Source organism: Podarcis pityusensis, assembly GCF_964106645.2.
Source record: "Podarcis pityusensis genome assembly, chromosome: 1".
NCBI lineage: Eukaryota > Metazoa > Chordata > Lepidosauria > Squamata > Lacertidae > Podarcis > Podarcis pityusensis.
In genome coordinates this window covers 57,429,192-57,447,851 of record NC_138028.1, presented here as the reverse complement: position 1 = coordinate 57,447,851, position 18,660 = coordinate 57,429,192, and the positions used below count along the sequence as shown (strand labels likewise).

Sequence of the window (18,660 nt, the reverse complement as noted above, 5' to 3'; positions counted from 1 at the left end):
GAACAGAAATCGTGCGGCGGTGGCGCAGCGGCAGCAGAAGGCCCCATTAGCTAAAGTGGTACCTCAGGTTAAGAATGGTTTCAGGTTAAGAATGGACCTCCGGAACAAATTAAGTTTGTAACCAGAGGTACCACTGTAGGTATCTTTTGCTATAGAATCCCTGATGGGAAGCCATCTAACCTCTGCTTGAAGGCTGCTTTCCCCCTTCCTTAGAAAAAATTGTCTGCCTATACTGTTATAGACCTATACCAAGGCAAGACCTAGATTTAAATGGTTTAGGAAATTGTATATTAAAACAAACAACAATGAGAAGCAGCACAGCTTGTGCTTCGTTCACATTGTGACCTGATTTAGACAGAACAGTGAGCTGTGTGGATGTTATATCATTTGTAATAGCAGCTCATTATCAGAAAGCTTAGTCATTATGTAAGTGTAACTGTAAATTATGGTATGTAAGTAGTTCGTGGCAGGTGGGAACCCTCTAGGTCACAAAGATATCTAATTAACTTTTCCTTGTAGCCATGGAGATGTACCACAGATTTTGCTAGAGGAGTAGAGGGAATGTTTTCAGCTAGAGAAATGCCTTTAAAACACACACATGCCAACACCTACCTTTATTATTTCTTTTAACAGAATAAATTGTCTTGGAATAGCCCATTTAAAAGAGGAGTTTGCTGCTTAAATCATCACTGTAAAATTACTAAATCGTGGTAAAAAAGAGGGACACATTCACTCATAGTTATTGGTTTTTTTTAAAGAAAACACACACCCGTGTATGGATTTTTTAAATGTTTGGATAAGCAGATTTGAATGAATGTTAGTTGGGAAAATATATGCCGTGCAGCTAAGGCTTGCATCCAAAGTACTGCAAAGTCTCATGTCCCATAAGTTCAAGGATTTATGCTTGAGCAATGAAACTTGGCTGGGCATGTGCCCTGCACCCATCCCAAATCCCAGCAGATGTACGGAGCACATGAAGGGAGGGGAGAGGGGAACATTATATTGCGCAAGCATCAATCGTTGTGCTAATCCAGGCATAGGCAAACTCGGCCCTCCAGATGTTTTGGGACTACAACTCCCATCATCTCTGACCACTGGTCCTGTTAGCTAGGGATGATGGGAGTTGTAGTCCCAAAACATCTGGAGGGCCGAGTTTGCCTATGCCTATGCTAATGGAACAAGGGCATTGGATATTGCCCTTAGAACTGAATTACCGAAACACTTCCAGGGTTGCTTCTTTTGCAGCCTGAACTTTACGTTACCCAAGGAGTTACTGTACAGTGAAATGCAACTGATGCTATTTCTGTACAGTATCTAAATACATGGTTCTTTGCTGATTCAGAGTAGATTTTTTCAAGGTTGGCGCTACTAATAGGTATAGTGAGGCAGCTATCTCGGGCAACACATTTCAGGTGTCATGAAAGGGCAATAAGTTGTTAATTTTTTTATTATTGTATTTTTAATGCCAGGATGGGAGAAAAGGTGTTCATGACGTTTGGTAGCTCAGATGCCAAAATAACCTTGCTGACCCTCGGTTATTGACTTGCAGACAGGTGGGAAATGTCATTGGCTACTTCACCTCAGGCTACAAAATGTATTGGGCTAGCCTTGATACTTCTGGTGTGAAACTATCACAGAACAGGAGTTCTCAGACATTTTTTGAATGAAATTATTACTGCTTTGTCTGGCTGGTCAGGCTTACTAGTTGAAGGCAGCAAGGCAAGTGTCTGTTTGCAGTATAACTTGTTTATTTATTATTCTGTAGATCTCTTGAATGCAAGAAATTTAAAAGATTGAAATATATATCCAGTGCCATCCAGTTTCAGTATTAAGTGCAATTCATCACACATAATGTGGTGGGTTGTATCATTGTCCTGGAAAGTACTGCAATGCTTACAAATATATATTCACATTGGCACTTACCGTAAACCTTGATTAATCATTGCTGCCATCAAATATTGTTCTCGTTCCTCTTTCAGGTTTCCCTATTAGCATGTTGTTACCCAATTAACTTTTATGTTTACTGGACAGTCAAGTGTTTTATGTAGTATGCAAAGCTGTGTAATTGCATAAGCTGTCTGCAATTATTTTCATAATGGTGGTTACTATCAGTATAGCATGTGGGCATTACTGACAAGCAAAAGACTCAAATTCTGTAGATTTTACGTTCAGCAGTTATTTTTTGCCTTGGCTGCTCTTTTCAAAACTCAAAGGAATGGCAGTACATATATCCTGTGTATTTGAGCCATTTCCTTGGGAGTGTGTGGGAATTAAGCATACAATTCTTCTATTGATACCCTGTTCAAAATACCTGAGCAATCAAGGACTTGAACTTTTCCCATATATTCATTCATTTGTGACTTGGAATACCTTGAAGTGTTTTAGCTGGATTATTACTGTAATTTCCGTGTATAAGACTAGTGTTTCCCCCCCCCCAAAAAAATAAATGTCCAAAATTTGGGGGCGTCTTATACAGGGAGGCCATCTCCCCCCGTTTTCTTAAATTGGAAACGGAAAAATACGGTGTGTCAATAGTTTCCTCTGTTTGATTAGGCAGCATTACTTTATTTAGTAATTTTGGCACTTTTCATTCTATTTGATTAGCTATCCAGTGTTTACATAATTTAAAAAAAACCCAATTCCTATACAGTGGTACCTTGGGTTACATACGCTTCAGGTTACAGACTCCGCTGACCCAGAAATAGTATCTCGGGTTAAGAACTTTGCTTCAGGATGAGAACAGAAATCGTGCTCTGGCGGCGCGGCAGCAGCAGGAGGCCCCATTAGCTAAAGTGGTGCTTCAGGTTAAGAACAGACCTCCGGAACGAATTAAGTACTTAACCCGAGGTACCACTGTATTAAAGGAAAAAATATGGACTAGGATCTTAGAAAGCTACTATAGGTGCAGCCAAGGTTTTGAGCTTGGCTAGTTAGTTTGCTTTTTACACTTTTAATAGCCTCCCCATGCCAGCTGTATCACAAATTCAAAGTTTCCTAGGTTTGGAGCTACGGCACAGGGATCTGCGGCTTGAAAGACACAAGCCAAAAGTCCCTCGTGTGTGTGAAATTAGTTGCACAGTTCTTTGGAGTCTGGCCATAGTCTTACTATGAATGCAGGCGATATTTGTGGATATTTGAATATTAAAAATAGGGGCAGGTGTGTTTCTACATAATATGTATGTACCATGCTGTTTGGAAACCTGCCAAATTCAGAAGGGCTGTTCATTCTTCCAACTTTGCTCTCACATCTGCTTTGAGTTGTATTGCAAGGAACAGGTAAACATGGATCTCTTGTATGTGAAAAAATGTATGATAAATGTATGATAAAAAAACTTACTTGGATGGGTTAGGGAACCCTTATGCTTTCAGTAAACCCTTTTCAGTAGGAAAAATAAATAAATCCTAAAATAAGTGAACTATGGGCAAAGTTGCCTACTTGGAAGTGAGTCTCTAAACATGCATGAATCAGCAGTTCTGTGCATAGAAGTAACATTCAGTGTGCACATGACAACTGCCTGCTGCCTGAATGTTATTTACAGATTGCAGTTCATGGTCTTTATGTCGGTAGTTGGATTGCTGAATGTTATTGGCCGTAACTGCCAAGGAGACTGAATGTTCCATGGCAGCTGTAGTTAGCCAGTAAAATGACTACTTGTGTGGAAGCCAGAGGGGAAACTAGTGAATTGTGTAAAGATGGACCTGCCATGTGGGAGATATCACCTCAGTAGTTTTCTGTCTTGAAGGTGACTTAACTACGGCTTGGGAAATCTATCTTTTATTTATTATTGAATTTGTATAATGTCCTTCCTCCCAAAGGCGGCAGACATCAAAACGTTAAAAAAATACAACGTTAAATAAATTTTATTTAAAAAAAACATATTTTAAAACAATTTAGAATATTTCAAAGCCATCGCATCCCCTCACAGTTACTAATTTCAGAATTGCCATGGCCAGTATCTTATCAGCCATCAAATACCTGGGTAAGCAGATATCTTTAAATTTTCTCCTGAAAGTCAGTAATGAGGGAGAGAGACATCTCACCAGGCAGGGCATTCCACAAACGGGGAACTACCACCAAGAAGGCACTGCTGTAGGTCATTGCCAACAGCACGGCTGCTAGAGCACCACCAATAGGGTTTCCCCTACCGATTGTGGGGCCCAAGATGGTTGACATGGGGGAGATGCTTTCTTAGGTGCTTGAGTCCCAAAACTGTTAACACTTGGTACACTAGCTAACATTTTGAATTGGGCTCGGTAGTTCACTGGCAGCCAGTGCAGAAATTTCAGGACCAGTGCTAGCCTGGCATCCAAACTGAAACCTGCTTATGTAGCTTTGAGAAGAAATTCGGAGTCCAGTTGAAGCCGTGGCCCTACAAGCAGTGCTTTTCTTCTAGAAAATAAAGTGCCAGAACTGCTTACCCCTTGAGTACCCCTAGAAAAAAGCACTAACTACAAAGAATCCTCTTAGTTGTTCTGTTCACACTATTCTGCTAATCTTACTGACAGTATTTGGCTCGATAATTCCCAGTCTGGTTCTTTTCAGAACTGCAGGTGGCAGTAAGACACAATTTTTATAGGCCGTGACATCTTAACCAGTTAAAGTAGCTAAATCCCTTGCATTCTATCTTGCAAATTAATTGTGGAAATGGATCTGGATTCTATATAAAGGATTCATTGGTCAATTACCACAAAATCTTTACTAACATGAACCTGTATTTGGTTTTAATAATACTGGCTTTTACCTTTATTTGGAAATATATACATTGTCTGTTTGTTCTAACCTCTATACAGTTTAGCGGAAGCAGTTTCTGTCCTGTTAAAACATACCTTTGCTCTTTTTGTATCACAAACCAAGAAATCCTGGAAACCAGCTTAGATGCAAAATTGGAATATGAATTATATTTTTTAATACACCAAGTGTTGGGCTATAACCACATTTCCTCCAGTGATAAGGATCTATCCACAACCTATTATAGTATTTTTTTAAAAAAAAGATCAAATAACTATATACAGCATACTTTGAGAACATCTAATAAAAGGCAAAGTGACGCTTGTTTGTGTAAATTAAACAATAGTGAAAAGGAAGCTCACACACCAGGTCAGATGTTTATGGCTGAAGTTCATACTTCATTGAAATCAGTGGCAAAACCCCTATTGATTTTAATGAGCCAGATTGGCTCCCATAATTATTAACTAAAGCGCTGCATGTCACAAATAAATTAATTCATAACTAGCAGCAATATATTATCTATGCAAGTCGCAGGGGAAGCAATTAAATTTTATGGGGGTACTGTGGCATCTAAAAGAAGATGTATGTATGATATATATGTAATTTTCAGTACATTTAAGCATCTTTCTGGCTGACAAATGGCCTGTCCTGTTGAACCCTGTAATTATTTATTACTGTTACTAAGATTTTCTATAGTGCTTTGAATATGTTAATTATTCCAAAGTCACTGAAGCTGGTAATGGTATGAAAGAGTTGATAATGGTTTTTTATCGTATGAGAATGAGGGTGAAAACTTCTTTCAACCACAACTTTCAAATCTCTGTGAATTAGGAAAAATCTATTAATAATGCAGCTAGCGGTATAAATTTCCTAATAGCTATTTTAAGCTGTCCAGTCTTCCTGCACAAGCTAGTTATGGCTTTTTGAATTAAGAAATTGAAGACTGTAAAATTTTATGGCTTTATTATATCAGTCTTTAAAAATAGTCAATGTTCCATTATATGAACACTGTAATATAATTCCCCAGGCTTCTTTTTGTTCTTTACCTACCAAAATGCATCTATGTAACTTGGAACAAGATTATTTTTTTCCCACTGACAGGTTTCACACATACAGTTGTATGCTGGCTTTGATTTCCAATGATGTCTTGTAGTGCAAAATAAGAAAACAGTACAGTTGCCTTAAGAACGAGAATGAATGACAGAAAATCCTAACTAGTCTATTACTATTTGCAGTCAGTAGCACCTCAATTCTGTTGTTTGCTTCAAGTATCTGATATTACCACTGAACATTGAGGTTCCATTTAATCCCCTTGCTGATAGCATCTGTTAGATACATTGACCCACTTCACATGTCACAGGAAACCATAGTTAATAGTTTGCCATGAATGTGCCTTTGGGGGCTGGTGTGTGGAGGAAACAAACTTCAATTTAGCTTTAATGTTACTCCCAAACCAGGGATCATGGCTTTTGTTTTACTCCCAACAAACCATGATATGTAGCCTACATATTTTAGGTTTACTGCGTACAACCATTTAGTGCCTGTACAGTGGTGCCTCGCAAGACGAAATTAATTCGTTCCGTGAATTTTTTCGTCTAGCGAATTTTTCGTCTTGCGAAGCATGAAATCCCATAGGAATGCATTGAAATTCAATTAATGCGTTCCTATGGTCAAAAAAAGTCCAAACAAAGCCAAATTTGGTACAACAAGAGTTTATTAAGGGCTCTTCAAAGTCACACATACTGTAAAGAGCATTTCAAAAATTGAAGGAACAATAAATTCAAAAATGGAAGGAACAATAAAAATCATAAAAATTCAGAAAAAAAACCACACAAGCTTCCAGATTCTTGCAAACCCCTCCTCAACTGTTCCCCCAGCCACCCACCACACAGAAATTCAAATCCAGATTTTTTTTTTAAAAAAACCGGCAGAGTGGCCCAATGGTCACAAAAAATCATAAAAATGCAGGAAAAAACCACACAAGCTTCCAGATTCTTGCAAACCCCTCCTCAACTGTTCCCCCAGCCACCCACCACACAGAAATTCAAACCCAGAATTTTTTTTTTAAAAAAACAGCAGAGTGGCCCAATGGTCACAAAAAATCATAAAAATGCAGAAAAAAAACCACACAAGCTTCCAGATTCTTGCAAACCCCTCCTCAACTGTTCCCCCAGCCACCCACCACACAGAAATTCAAACCCAGAATTTTTTTAAAAAAAAACAGCAGAGTGGCCCAATGGTCACAAAAAATCATAAAAATGCAGGAAAAAACCACACAAGCTTCCAGATTCTTGCAAACCCCTCCCCAACACCAAGTCCTTGAATTCCAAACACCCCAACCCAAAATCCAAAACCCCCCCCAAAAGTTTTAAAAGTTTAACTTACCAAATGGCTGCAAAAGAAGTTTTGGAAAAGCTTCAAAAATTGCCAAAGTCTTCAAAAACCTCAAAAAAGGCTACCACACCGCGTGCTATGAGTTGCTCCTCGAAGTCAAGTCGCAACTGCACCTCTTCAATCAATGCACCTTGGGTTTTAACGGTTTTACAAAAAAGGAAACAAACTTGCAAGACGTTTTCGTCTTGCGAAGCAAGCCCATAGGGAAATTCGTCTTGCGAAGCAGCTCAAAAACCGCAAAACCCTTTCGTCTAGCGAGTTTTTCGTCTTGCGAGGCATTCGTCTTGCGGGGCACCACTGTATATAATACTAAGCCTGGAATCATGGTTTGTTCTTCCATATGCTAGCACAGCAGTTGCAATCATGGCAAACAATTTATAGTGGTTTACTGTGATGTGCAAAAAAGCCGATCTTTAAGAGTCATCTAAGCTAGTAGTCATCATCACAGCCTGAGGCAGTGAATTCCTTCTAGGTATTCTTTTTAAATCACCAATTAAAGAGAAATGGAGGATAAAATGAAAAGGTAAATAATGATACTTTTGTTATAATCTTGCCAGTATGGATGTAAAGTTAACTTCCTCTAAATCAGGCATCCCCAAACTCAGCCCTCCAGATGTTTTGGGACTACAATTCCCATCATCCCTGACCACTGGTCCTGTTAGCTAGGGATGGTGGGAGTTGTAGTCCCAAAACATCTGGAGGGCCGAATTTGGGGGTGCCTGTTCTAAATCATGGTTAAAAATTCAGGAACCAGCCTCAGGAATGTGAGTTCACTCTCCCTCTCTCTGAATCAAGTTCTTTCCCTTCTGCTGTAACCACATTTAAAGGAAATGTCAACATATAACATAGTTTTGGACCCGATTTAAATGGGAAGCTTTGTCAGCCACCATTAATGTAGATATTTCCTTAGCTATAGTGAAAATTCACCCTAAGGATGTGGGGAAAGGGACTCCATATCCCTCAAGATGGCTCTCTATTTTTTGATGAGGAAACCAGCACATACCGCCCAAGTGCCCTGGAAAAAAATGGGGCATCCTGTTTCTTCGGGTGAGATCGCGGTGGCCATTTTGGATGCTGCGCTTTTGCTCCATGCTCTCGCCCCAGAAAAAGTGCTTCTTCCACATTGAGAGTGCAGCATGGGTCACATGACTCGTCCAAAAGCAGACCAACGTTCAACTTATTCTGGATCCAATCCATATTTTTAGAAGCCTTAAATACGCCAGTAACTTTCTAAATTGTCTTGTGTCTTGTAAAGTACGGTGGATATTTGAGCTTCATATTACCCAGTCTGAGAAATGGCTGAGAGGAAGAATAATGTTTAGTTGGTACTGTTCCATTTAATGTATTAGGCTGACTATAATAACTGTAGCTGTATGTGCAGCCATAATTGTAAAGTGAGGGGGAGGGGGCTGTATGGACTAACTAGATGAGAAATCTCTCATGATACATGAGAAATACAACAGTGCTGAGCACAAGGTTGATCAACTTTTAGTTATTCATCTCTGAACGATTTGCAATAGATTTGTGGAAAATGTTTTTTTGTGTTAAAGGATTCAAAGTTCAATTTGTTACAGTAAACCAATTGTTGGTCTGAGCCATGTAGAAAGAACCCTATTCCTCAATTCTGCCTTCCTGAGCCACTATTTTGGACCAGGAACCAATTGAACCTTTGTGTTTCAGTAAATAAAAAGAGGAGATCTCACCAGTCTACAGTCTGCCCACCTCATGGATGCTTGTGGAAATGTCACCATTTGAAAGATCTGTTTGGTACACTGGATTAATAAAATCTGTTATAAATCAAATTATTCATATTTGAATATTTTAACTTCTTGGGATACTTGTTTAAATTCTTCATATCTGAAGACTTTTTAAACAACTGGAGTAAGATTTTTAAAAATCAAAAAGTGATTCTGCTTCTCTAACCATGAAAATGACATTAGTACATTGGCTGGAAGCATATACATCCCTGGATAATTTGTTATTTTCTGATGGAACTTCACCTGTACCTTGTACTGAGCATTTCATGCACCAAACTTGTGGGAAGATTATGTTCTGTATATATTGCATCATAATCCCTGGACAGAATAATAGCAGTGTCTAGAAAAGGTGTTGGCAGGGCAGGGAGATTTGCGTGCGCAAGAAATCAAAATGAAAAATGTGTTTGCTTCCTATTTCATAAATTCTAATCTTGGATTAAACACTTTCCACGCAGTCTTCTCACCTAGGGTTTTTAATTTTAGTTTTAGTCTTGTGATATAAAAAGCAGGTCAGCTGCCAGCTACATTTTTAAGGTCTTGTTGCAGTACTAACTCACAGCCTTGTCACGTTTTTAGCTTTTGTGTTGCCAACCCCTCACTCCCAACCCAAGTTACACATTTGATTTCAAAGGTGATGAAGTTGTCGTGGATTAAATTCCCATCCCACTATGGGATGTGGTTTGTCCGAAATATATATCTCGAGGGCAAAAAGAAAATTGAAAGGTAGCCTTAGCGGAAGAAAGATGATAAAAGCTCTTTCCCCCCACTCCCCATACCACAACTTGTCATATTAGTGAACCACTGTTTCCATAATTGTTGAGGATTGCTTGGAGCAGGAAGTGGCTCTGGTTTGAAGAAAAGAACTTTACAAATATTTCAAACAGTTGTTGGGGTTCACAGCAATCCTCATTAGCATTAGAGATTTAGTTTTTAATTCGGGGGTGTGGGTTGTTTTGCATTTCTGCTTTTACTGTATTCTAAAGTGTGTCTGCATTTGTCGTTTAAACAACAGGGATGCCCTCAAGCTTTTAGAGCAGAAGCAGAAAGGGAAACCTATAGCAGCAAAGCCAGTGGTTTCTTCACTCCCTGCACAACAACCTGGAGTGCCTTCAGCAACAACACCTCTTCCTGCTTCTCGTCCTCTGGCTCCACCTGTTTCTGTGCCAGGTCGACCTGCTTCCGTGGTAATAACTATGGCAGAATTGCCTTCCCCCCTTGAATTTTCAGACAGGTCAAAACGAAACACGGTAATGTGGGTTAAAATAAGAGGAAGCTTTGTAGTAACCAAGAGGGATCTTCATATTCAGATCACAGTATCTCTTTCAAATAGCTGGTTGGGGGAATAGATAGATACAGGGCTATCTCTGTCATAGTCACATACAGATGGGACTCGAGAGATGCCAAGGAAGAAGAAGGGAGCGAATTCTAGAATCTGTCACATCCCGGTTGAAAGAAGACAGAACATTTTGCATATGTCCACCACAGGGACATGGATAAGCATGCGCAAGTGTCCCCAAATGAACAGGGGTCACATAGCACTGTCGAAATTACATTAGTTAAGCTTATAAGGTGGGCAGGATCCCCACCCCACCCCCATTTTAAAGGATCTTTAAAACAGCATTTCCCAACCTTGGGCCTCCAGCTGTTTTTGGACTACAACTCCCATAATCCTCAGCTAGCAAGACCAGTGGTCAGGGATGATGGGAATTGTAGTTCGAAAACAGCTGGAGGCCCAAGGTTGGGAAACACTGCTTTAAAGGATGCATTTCTTAGGATCTACTTAGATTGAGTTTTCTGCATTGCGTTGGGTTGGACTAAGTGACCCTCGGGGTCCCTTCCAACTCTACAATTCTGTGGTCCTGCTGCATTTTTTCCCTTCCTTCACCTTCTTTTCTTGGGTTGGTGGGAATTTAAAAAGAGCCTCCCGGCTCTCCCATCGCTTCCCTATCATGGAAACTCCAGAAAATATACAGGGCTATCTGAGAAGACACAGGTGCTCTTTTTTAATTGCACAAAAAAAAAAAAAAGACTTGTGGGAGATATACAAACTTGTTGAGGCTTTTTCCTCATTTTTGTAGGGAACAAATGAACTGGCCAGGAGCACACCTTCAAGTAAAATGCATCTATCACTTGTGTCAACAGTATAAAAATAAAAAAGTGTGTAATGAGTTCAAAAAGATGAGAGGTCATTTGAAAAGTTTCCTTATGGCAGAGATGGTTCTGGGTGGATCGCATCATTCCAGCTTTCACCATCAATGTTGTTTTGAAATTCAAACTTTGTTATTTATTGCTATTAGCATATTTCATTGAACTTGTCTTCCTTTAAGGTAGTATGTGCAATGTGTTTTTTAATTTGTATTACAGGGCACCTTCACTGAAGTCCCTGCTAGCAATATTAGAAGAGTTATTGCTCAGAGGCTAACAGAATCTAAAACCACCATACCTCATGCATATGCAACTGCTGATTGTGACCTTGGTGCTGTTATGAAACTAAGGCAAGAGCTGGCAAAAGGTGAACTATTACTATTTATAAATTTTTGTTTCATATAATATGCTCCATTTGCTGATCTATCCTGATCTACTATTTGGTCAGCAATTCTGCATACTTTGTCATGGATGGTTAGGATTTATATATTCAGCGACCCAGCTAAGCATTGCTGGTAATAAATTAAACTATCCTGCACATGAAGGAATGAAACTGTTCACTCCTTCGTGTTTTGTTTGCCTCTTATAAAATTGTTACTTTTTGCTGAGGTTCTCCTGCACAGGAAATTTAATTAGGGTTGTTACTGTGATGTGTTATGTGTTGTTGCTTCCCATTTTACCGTTCTTCAGGATTATACAGTAATTAAAAGTGGGTAAGAAGTGTTTTAAGTAAACAAACAAGCCTAGCAATGAAGGGGAAACACACTCTTTCTAATTAGCTTTGGAGTCAAGCGAGAAAATAAGGTACAGTGGTACCTCGGGTTACATACGCTTCAGGTTACATATGCTTCAGGTTACACACTCCACTAACCCAGAAATAGTGCTTCAGGTTAAGAACTTTGCTTCAGGATAAGAACAGAAATCGGGCTCCGGCGGCGCGGCAGCAGGAGGAGGCCCCATTAGCTAAAGTGGTGCTTCAGGTTAAGAACAGTTTCAGGTTAAGAATGGACCTCCGGAACGAATTAAGTACTTAACCCGAGGTACCACTGTAGTTGACTTGTTGCGTCAGAGCCATGACAATTGAAGAGAGGGAGAAGAAAGGGCTGTGGAAAAAGCACAGTTGGGCATTGCATCAGAGAGGCCAGAAAGGGACCTAGAAGCTGAACCGAGAGGCGCAAATGTTGACTTATTGACTTGGTTCGGGAAATAGTCTAACTAGGTACATATTTCTCTATTGATTTGTTCTTATGAGTAATTACTCACTCTGTAAACCTAGGGTTTTCCCCCTAAAATAAACAAAAACTGTTAACTTGTTGTCTCACTAAAACCTTAATTGAAAGCATGACATGTTTTGGGGGGAAAAATTTCTTGGGCCTTGTTTATTCACCCCACACCTAAATGTCACACCACTCTCCTCAGTCCAGGGAGTAAGTTGGGTGGGTTAAAAGTCCAAGAGATTAAAGGGCTGTTGAGTGGAGGCAGCCAGAAGAAAAAAGATATATCCACTTGGGGGCAGTGATGAAGCTAACAAAAAAGAATGGTTGTTTTGGCAGGTTTGCTTGCCTCCTCTCCTTCTCACGGTCCAGGCTTTAGCCCGTGCCATCACACTGCAAATCACCAAATTGATTTAAGCAATTTTGCTTTCCCCATATTTCCATTTAAGCTGCCTTGATTTCTTAATTCTGTTTCGGCTGTAACGATTTTCCGTTGAAATTGAGAGTGCTGCCTCTCTATTACTTAATGCCTTAAACACAGAATGAAATTGCTTCCCTGATTGGGGGTATAATTTAAAATGCCCTGTTTAAAAAGGTATTGGCGCTTCAAAATTGCTGGTTCACTTTTTATACATAAATTAAAACATTTACAAAATGAGTACATGCTGTGGAAGAGGGATGGGGAAATTGCTGCTCTGTGGGCTGGATGGGGTTCACAGTGCTCTGGCCCACAGGCTCGCTCACCCATAAACCCACACACCTCTCCAATGCAAGGCTTTTTTGAAGCCTAATTGCTGTGCTGGAGGGGAAAGGCTAGAATGAGAGACTGAGAGCATGAGCTATCAGTGTTTGGAGCAGCCCATCCACTCTCAGCTCTAGCCATGCCCACTTTGACCATGCCCACTTTTGATTTCGCCCTGCCCACCACTGGCCATGAGAGAATTTGTTTCTTATAAAAGGTGAAAAGCCAGAATTATCTGGGAGACAGCAGCAGGTGTTTTTTTTTTGGGGGGGGGTTGTATTTAAAAATTTTCTCTAAGGATACAAATAGACTAAAACACCTCTTGTTAGACAAATATGCGCACGTGAACAACTGTCTGAAGCTGAATGGGTCTCATTCGATAAAGTGTAACAGACGATGAGTACAACTGCTGAAGATGGCATGTGTGTGTGTGTGTGAGAGAGAGAGAGAGAGAGAGAGCGCGCAAGAGAGAGAGAGAGGTCAAGACAGAAAAATATTGTTGAACTAAGCAATCTTTGTGCCCACTTAATAGGAGTCCAGATTGGGAAGAATATGTAAAATAGGTAAAATCTGAGGGAGATAAAGGATTAGTTTCTTGAGGAAGATCTGCGAATCTTTCACAAGGTTAGTTCCCATGAAGATGCTGTGTCTTAGGAGGCATGACTTGATCAATTTCACCAGTCCTCATCATCAAGTGGAGGAGCCAGGCTCCGGTGAGTGAGATGCACCTGAGATTTCCTCCAGATATGGAGCTACAGTGCAGATGGTGCTATTTTTCTAGAAAAAGAGGAGCTGGAACTCACCATGAATGCCTCCCCTTGTTCTTTCATAATGCCAATGGCGCCCACCTGAGAGGTGCCAGAATTGAGTTCCAACTGGAAAAAAGCCCTGGAGAAACCCACTCTTGCTCCATACACAAAGCTTGGCAGGAGCCTGCAGAAGCATAGCAAGGTTCTGCCTCTCAGTTCAGAACAGAAGGCAAGACATGGGGGTTCCCTCAGCTTGGAGCAGCTGGCAGGTTTAGAAACAGAGCCAGCCTCTTCCTGTCCCTTCAGCTGAACAGTTGTGAGTTGCGGTTTGTTCCTCCCCCCACTCCTTCCCAGCTGCAAAAATTAGAGTGAATTTTTTTGGCGGGGGGGGCGTTCTTTTTAACAATTTTGCGTATTTTTAATACTATTTTACATGAAGGAGACTTCATTATGTTCAGCGATTAATATGTTAAATGATGATATTGATGTAAATAACACAGCAAGACATTTTCCCTTGACCTCTGCATTTCAGAGACCTAGCATGAAACTTGAGAGGAAAGAGACTCTCCCCTATTCCTTCATCCCTCTGCCAGCAGAGTCCCTCTGTGAATGGTTTTCATTGAGATGACTCTTGGGACTGACTGATGACTTCCCTAAAGCTTCTCTTAGATCTCCCCAGGCTCAACTGGTTGTGCTCAGACACCCAGCAAGTACCTCTGAGCCTGGGAGGGGGAACATCCTAAAAAGTGAGTTTCTCTGCCTGCCATCTCCAAGGAGAGGTCTAGCACAGAAACAATGAATTTTGTGTAGGTGGAGAGAGAGGCAACTGCCCTCCGTTGGTCCTTCCCTGGGGGGACATTCTCCTTTCAGGCAGGGAACAGATTAGTTGGGGAGGGAAAGCAGACAAGAGGAACCCTGGTGGCTGAGGAGGAGGGTTGAGACCAGGAAAATCCAAAAAAGATTTTATTCTCCAGAGTCTACAGATATTGCATTAGGTTGCAGAATGGCAGCAGATTTTTGCTAGGCATTCAGTCTCCCTTAAAAAGGGAAACTGATAATTTAGATCAGTGCTGCTGACACTGTTGTACAAAAGACTTTAAACCAGAAATGCTAAATAGTACACATGATAGCACATGATAGCAAAGGCTATATTTGTGTCTAATAATTAGCTCAGTTTCATAAATGTAGACAGCTTGGGTGGTGGGAGAGAAGACAGCCTAGTAGAAAGTGTAGCAAAAGGAAACTTCCAAAGTGAGCCTAGCACAAAGGAGATAAAAGGTATTCAGAAGCAGTCTGATGTCTTTCATATAATGAATGTCTCTTCAGCAGTGACTATACTTGGGGGGGCGGGATTCCTTGATTCTCCTAATTCAAAATTACGTGTTCAAGATATGCAGTCCCTCTGATGACGGTCCATTTGTGCTCCAAAACCTGGTGCATTTTAATGGAACAAAATTTGTCGTTGCACCACTTTACAGTCTTCTGAACCTTAGCTGTAGTTTGGTAATCGGCTTCTCTTTCTCGTGTGTGTGTGTGTGTGTGTGTGTGTGTGTGTGTGTGTGTGTTGCAATCTAGCATTTAGCACTGATCATTCTTAAATTGGTTTTGATGGCCAACATGGTCACCTGGATGTCATGCCACAGGCAAAGGATTTTGATTTAATGGAAGCTTTGCTTCTGCAAAGAGTTAAACTGCTTTGATACGGCCATATTCCCAACTGCAACAAGAATCCACAAGTTCCACTGTAAGCTTCCTCACATGAATGGCTTTGCCTTTTGGCTGAAGCATTTCAAGGTTACCTTTTTAATTAGCAGCCTTGGACGATGTGAAGGCCAAAAGTCTTCCATTAGAATTCTAAACAGGTACGGTTTATTCATATGGTGATTCTGGTTTTCCAATATAAAACTAACTCTATTGAAGTTTGTGTTTTGTTTTTGAGCTCCCTTAATTAGACGCTTGACAGCATTACAATTGGGGGAAGGGAAAAAGAGATTTCCAGCTTTCAGATCTCTAGCAAGAGATTTCTATGGCTTAAATAAGAACATTGCATGGTATTTATATTATTTTTTCTTACTGCTAGGGTACTTTGTTAGGACAAATAGGAAAAATGATTATGCAGCTTGAGACAGGCATGGGGTCAGTGGAAAAATAAGGTCAATATGAATTGGTGGTAACATTCTTCTATGGTTCTGCAAATTCTCTCCTCCCATCCCCAAATATATGGGGGGTTAAGTTCATAGTAATTTTGTCTGGTTTGAACCTTCCTCAGTTATATTTTTGTAGAACAACTGTGTGTCCCTTTTCTGTTGTTTGTTGAAAGGCTATCTTCCTATTTATTTTCTACACTGCTCTCAGAAAAATATATTTTTTGCTCCACATTATTGATTTAAACAAACTGCTCCTCTCAAAACAAAGAAGGCCAGATACATTTTGAAACATGTTTTAACAATCTAACCCTGTGCATGTCAGCTTGTTTTGAGTTCAGTAGGACTTAATTCCAAGCAAGGTTAGTGTGTATATAGGATTGCAACCTAAGACATAATAAAGTTCACTGTAACCTAATGAAGGATTTTCTACCACAGTTCTGTTGGCTGCTGGTATTATATATAACAGTGTTGTGGTGCTAACTGCAGTCTGCGTTCTTTTATATATATGTATATATCTTTGGAATTTTGAATATTAATCCTGAGTTTGTGCAGATCTAATAGAATTCAGATACCCATTTTTATTAAACTTTCTAAGCAGACCTAAATAGAACCTGAACCAATGAAGGAACTGCCCTGTGGTATCCAAACCAGAAAGGACAAGGGCAGGTTATCGGGGACGATTTGTTTGTTTTTACCTTTATCAAATACGTTAGAATTTTCAGCTATGCAACAGAGTTCCTACCTGTTTTACTTCTATTGTTAAAGCAATTTCATGATTTGCCAATGCCTTCATCTCAGTAATCTGAACAGGACAAGTCCCCAAGGGACATCACACAATGACATGTTTTGCTTTTACAGTTGAACAGATATGCAAGATAATTCTTTTGATTATTCCATTTCATGCATCATAGAATATCAGACTGAACAATGAGATTTCTATTTTCTGTGTTTTTCTCATTTGGTTGTATTTTTAGACATACAGTAGAACTTTGCATCACAGTAAACCAGTGTGTAATACAGTGGTACCTCGAGTTACATATGCTTCAGGTTACAGACTCCGTTAACCCAGAAATATTACCTCGGGTTAAGAACTTTGCTTCAGGATGAGAACAGAAATCGTGTTCCAGTGGTGTGGCAGCAGCAGGAGGCCCCATTAGCTAAAGTGGTGCTTCAGGTTAAGAACAGCTTCAGGTTAAGAACGGACCTCCGGAATGTATTAAGTACTTAACCCGAGGTACCACTGTACTTACACATTGCTGTCATTCACTGGTCTGTGTGTATGTGTGATAAAATTATGGATAATACTTTGTGCTGGTATTGTTACCACAAATGTTTGACTTCAGGTTAGCAAATCTGTGCATGACATTATTCCTCTGCATGACATTATTCCTTCAATTAAATATAATTATTAACCTGTTTCGTTCTTTTATGCCTTTCCAAAAAATAGTTGCGCGTCAACTGTGTTTTGGTTGGTAGGTAGGTATATGAAATCATTTATGTGCTATGAGCTGTATTCAGCTAAATTGTTGCACTAGCAAATGCCAGCAAAAGGATTCCTGCTAGTACAACAGGACTTGCCTCAGTCTCCTCACCCCTTATGCATTCTACACCATGCTCAAATCTTCTCCATGCTCAAACCCCAGAACAGATTTAAGGGACACACGGTGGGTGGGGGGAGAGAGAGCAGGAGAAGGTTCCATCACACAAGAAAAATCCTTGCCCTTAATGGAACCTTAGCCTTAGCTGTACATCGTATACTACCCTCTATGTTGTATAGAACTCTTACCACTTTCATCCAGAATGTTGTTATACCTTAAGAGCTATATTTTTTAACTAAAACATATAATGAATATATCACTTTGGGTTCTTTCCAATGCTGTGCCATCCCATTTGCACAACAGACTTCCACTTGGGCAACTGAACTTCCTCCTACTCCTTTCTTTTCCCTTGTAGCCCTTCACCCTCCCTCAACATCTGCTCTAGAGACATATGTAAATAGAGCTCCACATACACAGTGTTGGGTACAACCCTTAATATTTAAAAATGCTTTCCAAAACTACCTGCATTGATGAAGTAACCTTTAAGCCTTTAGTTTACTGGTTTAATATCATGTTTATTTTTAACTTGATTACAGTAAATGATTACAGAAAGCTTGATATAACAGCAGTATTTATTCTGAATGACTGGCATCTTTCCCCCATTTTCGAGTTCAGCACTACTCTTGTATTCCACGTTACGTGGTCAATGAACATTTCATTTCAGTGAGTCAGTTGGAAACCTTGCCTGCTCGACTTGGATGTACAGCTCTAGTTACCATCTTTTTGATTGTATACCTTTTCCCATGATGTTGCTTGCTGCCGCTGGAGACCATGTGTGAATACCAAAACAACATGGGCAGGACCGAACCTCTAGGTCTTTTGCACATACTCCTGCCCTGGCAGAATACTGATTGAGTGCAAAATGCTCCTTCAATTGACCCAACTTATGTGGCTGCAGTATTCTTGCAAGCTTCCCTGTGTGAAAAGAAGAGCTGTACTTCTTGTGTGAAAAGATAATAACATCACCTGTCTTGACACCGACTTTGGTATTGTGAGCAGTTTGAGGTTTAAATGCTAATACTGTCAATCCCTATAAAGATGCTGCCTAGCTCAGGGATGAGGATGAAGAGATGATAGTAGAGTGGAGATGAGGAAATTCCAGCTGTACTTCTGCAAAGGCATCTTGGCCATCATTGCAAATCTCTACATATTTTGTCTTGAATAAGCCTTCCCCCCTTTCTCCTT

At 40.1% G+C, this 18,660-nt stretch overlaps 1 protein-coding gene across 2 annotated transcripts in view; it reads left to right on the top strand.

Annotated features, from left to right (window-relative positions):
* Positions 1 to 18,660, top strand: part of PDHX (pyruvate dehydrogenase complex component X) — a 54,137-nt gene that overhangs the window by 17,343 nt on the left and 18,134 nt on the right. For both annotated transcript variants that reach the window (XM_080983503.1, XM_080983504.1), the window contains exons 6-7: positions 9,893 to 10,064; positions 11,245 to 11,392. In XM_080983503.1, coding sequence (XP_080839629.1) covers positions 9,893 to 10,064; positions 11,245 to 11,392 — 320 coding nt within the window. The remainder of the gene's footprint in view (positions 1 to 9,892; positions 10,065 to 11,244; positions 11,393 to 18,660) is intronic.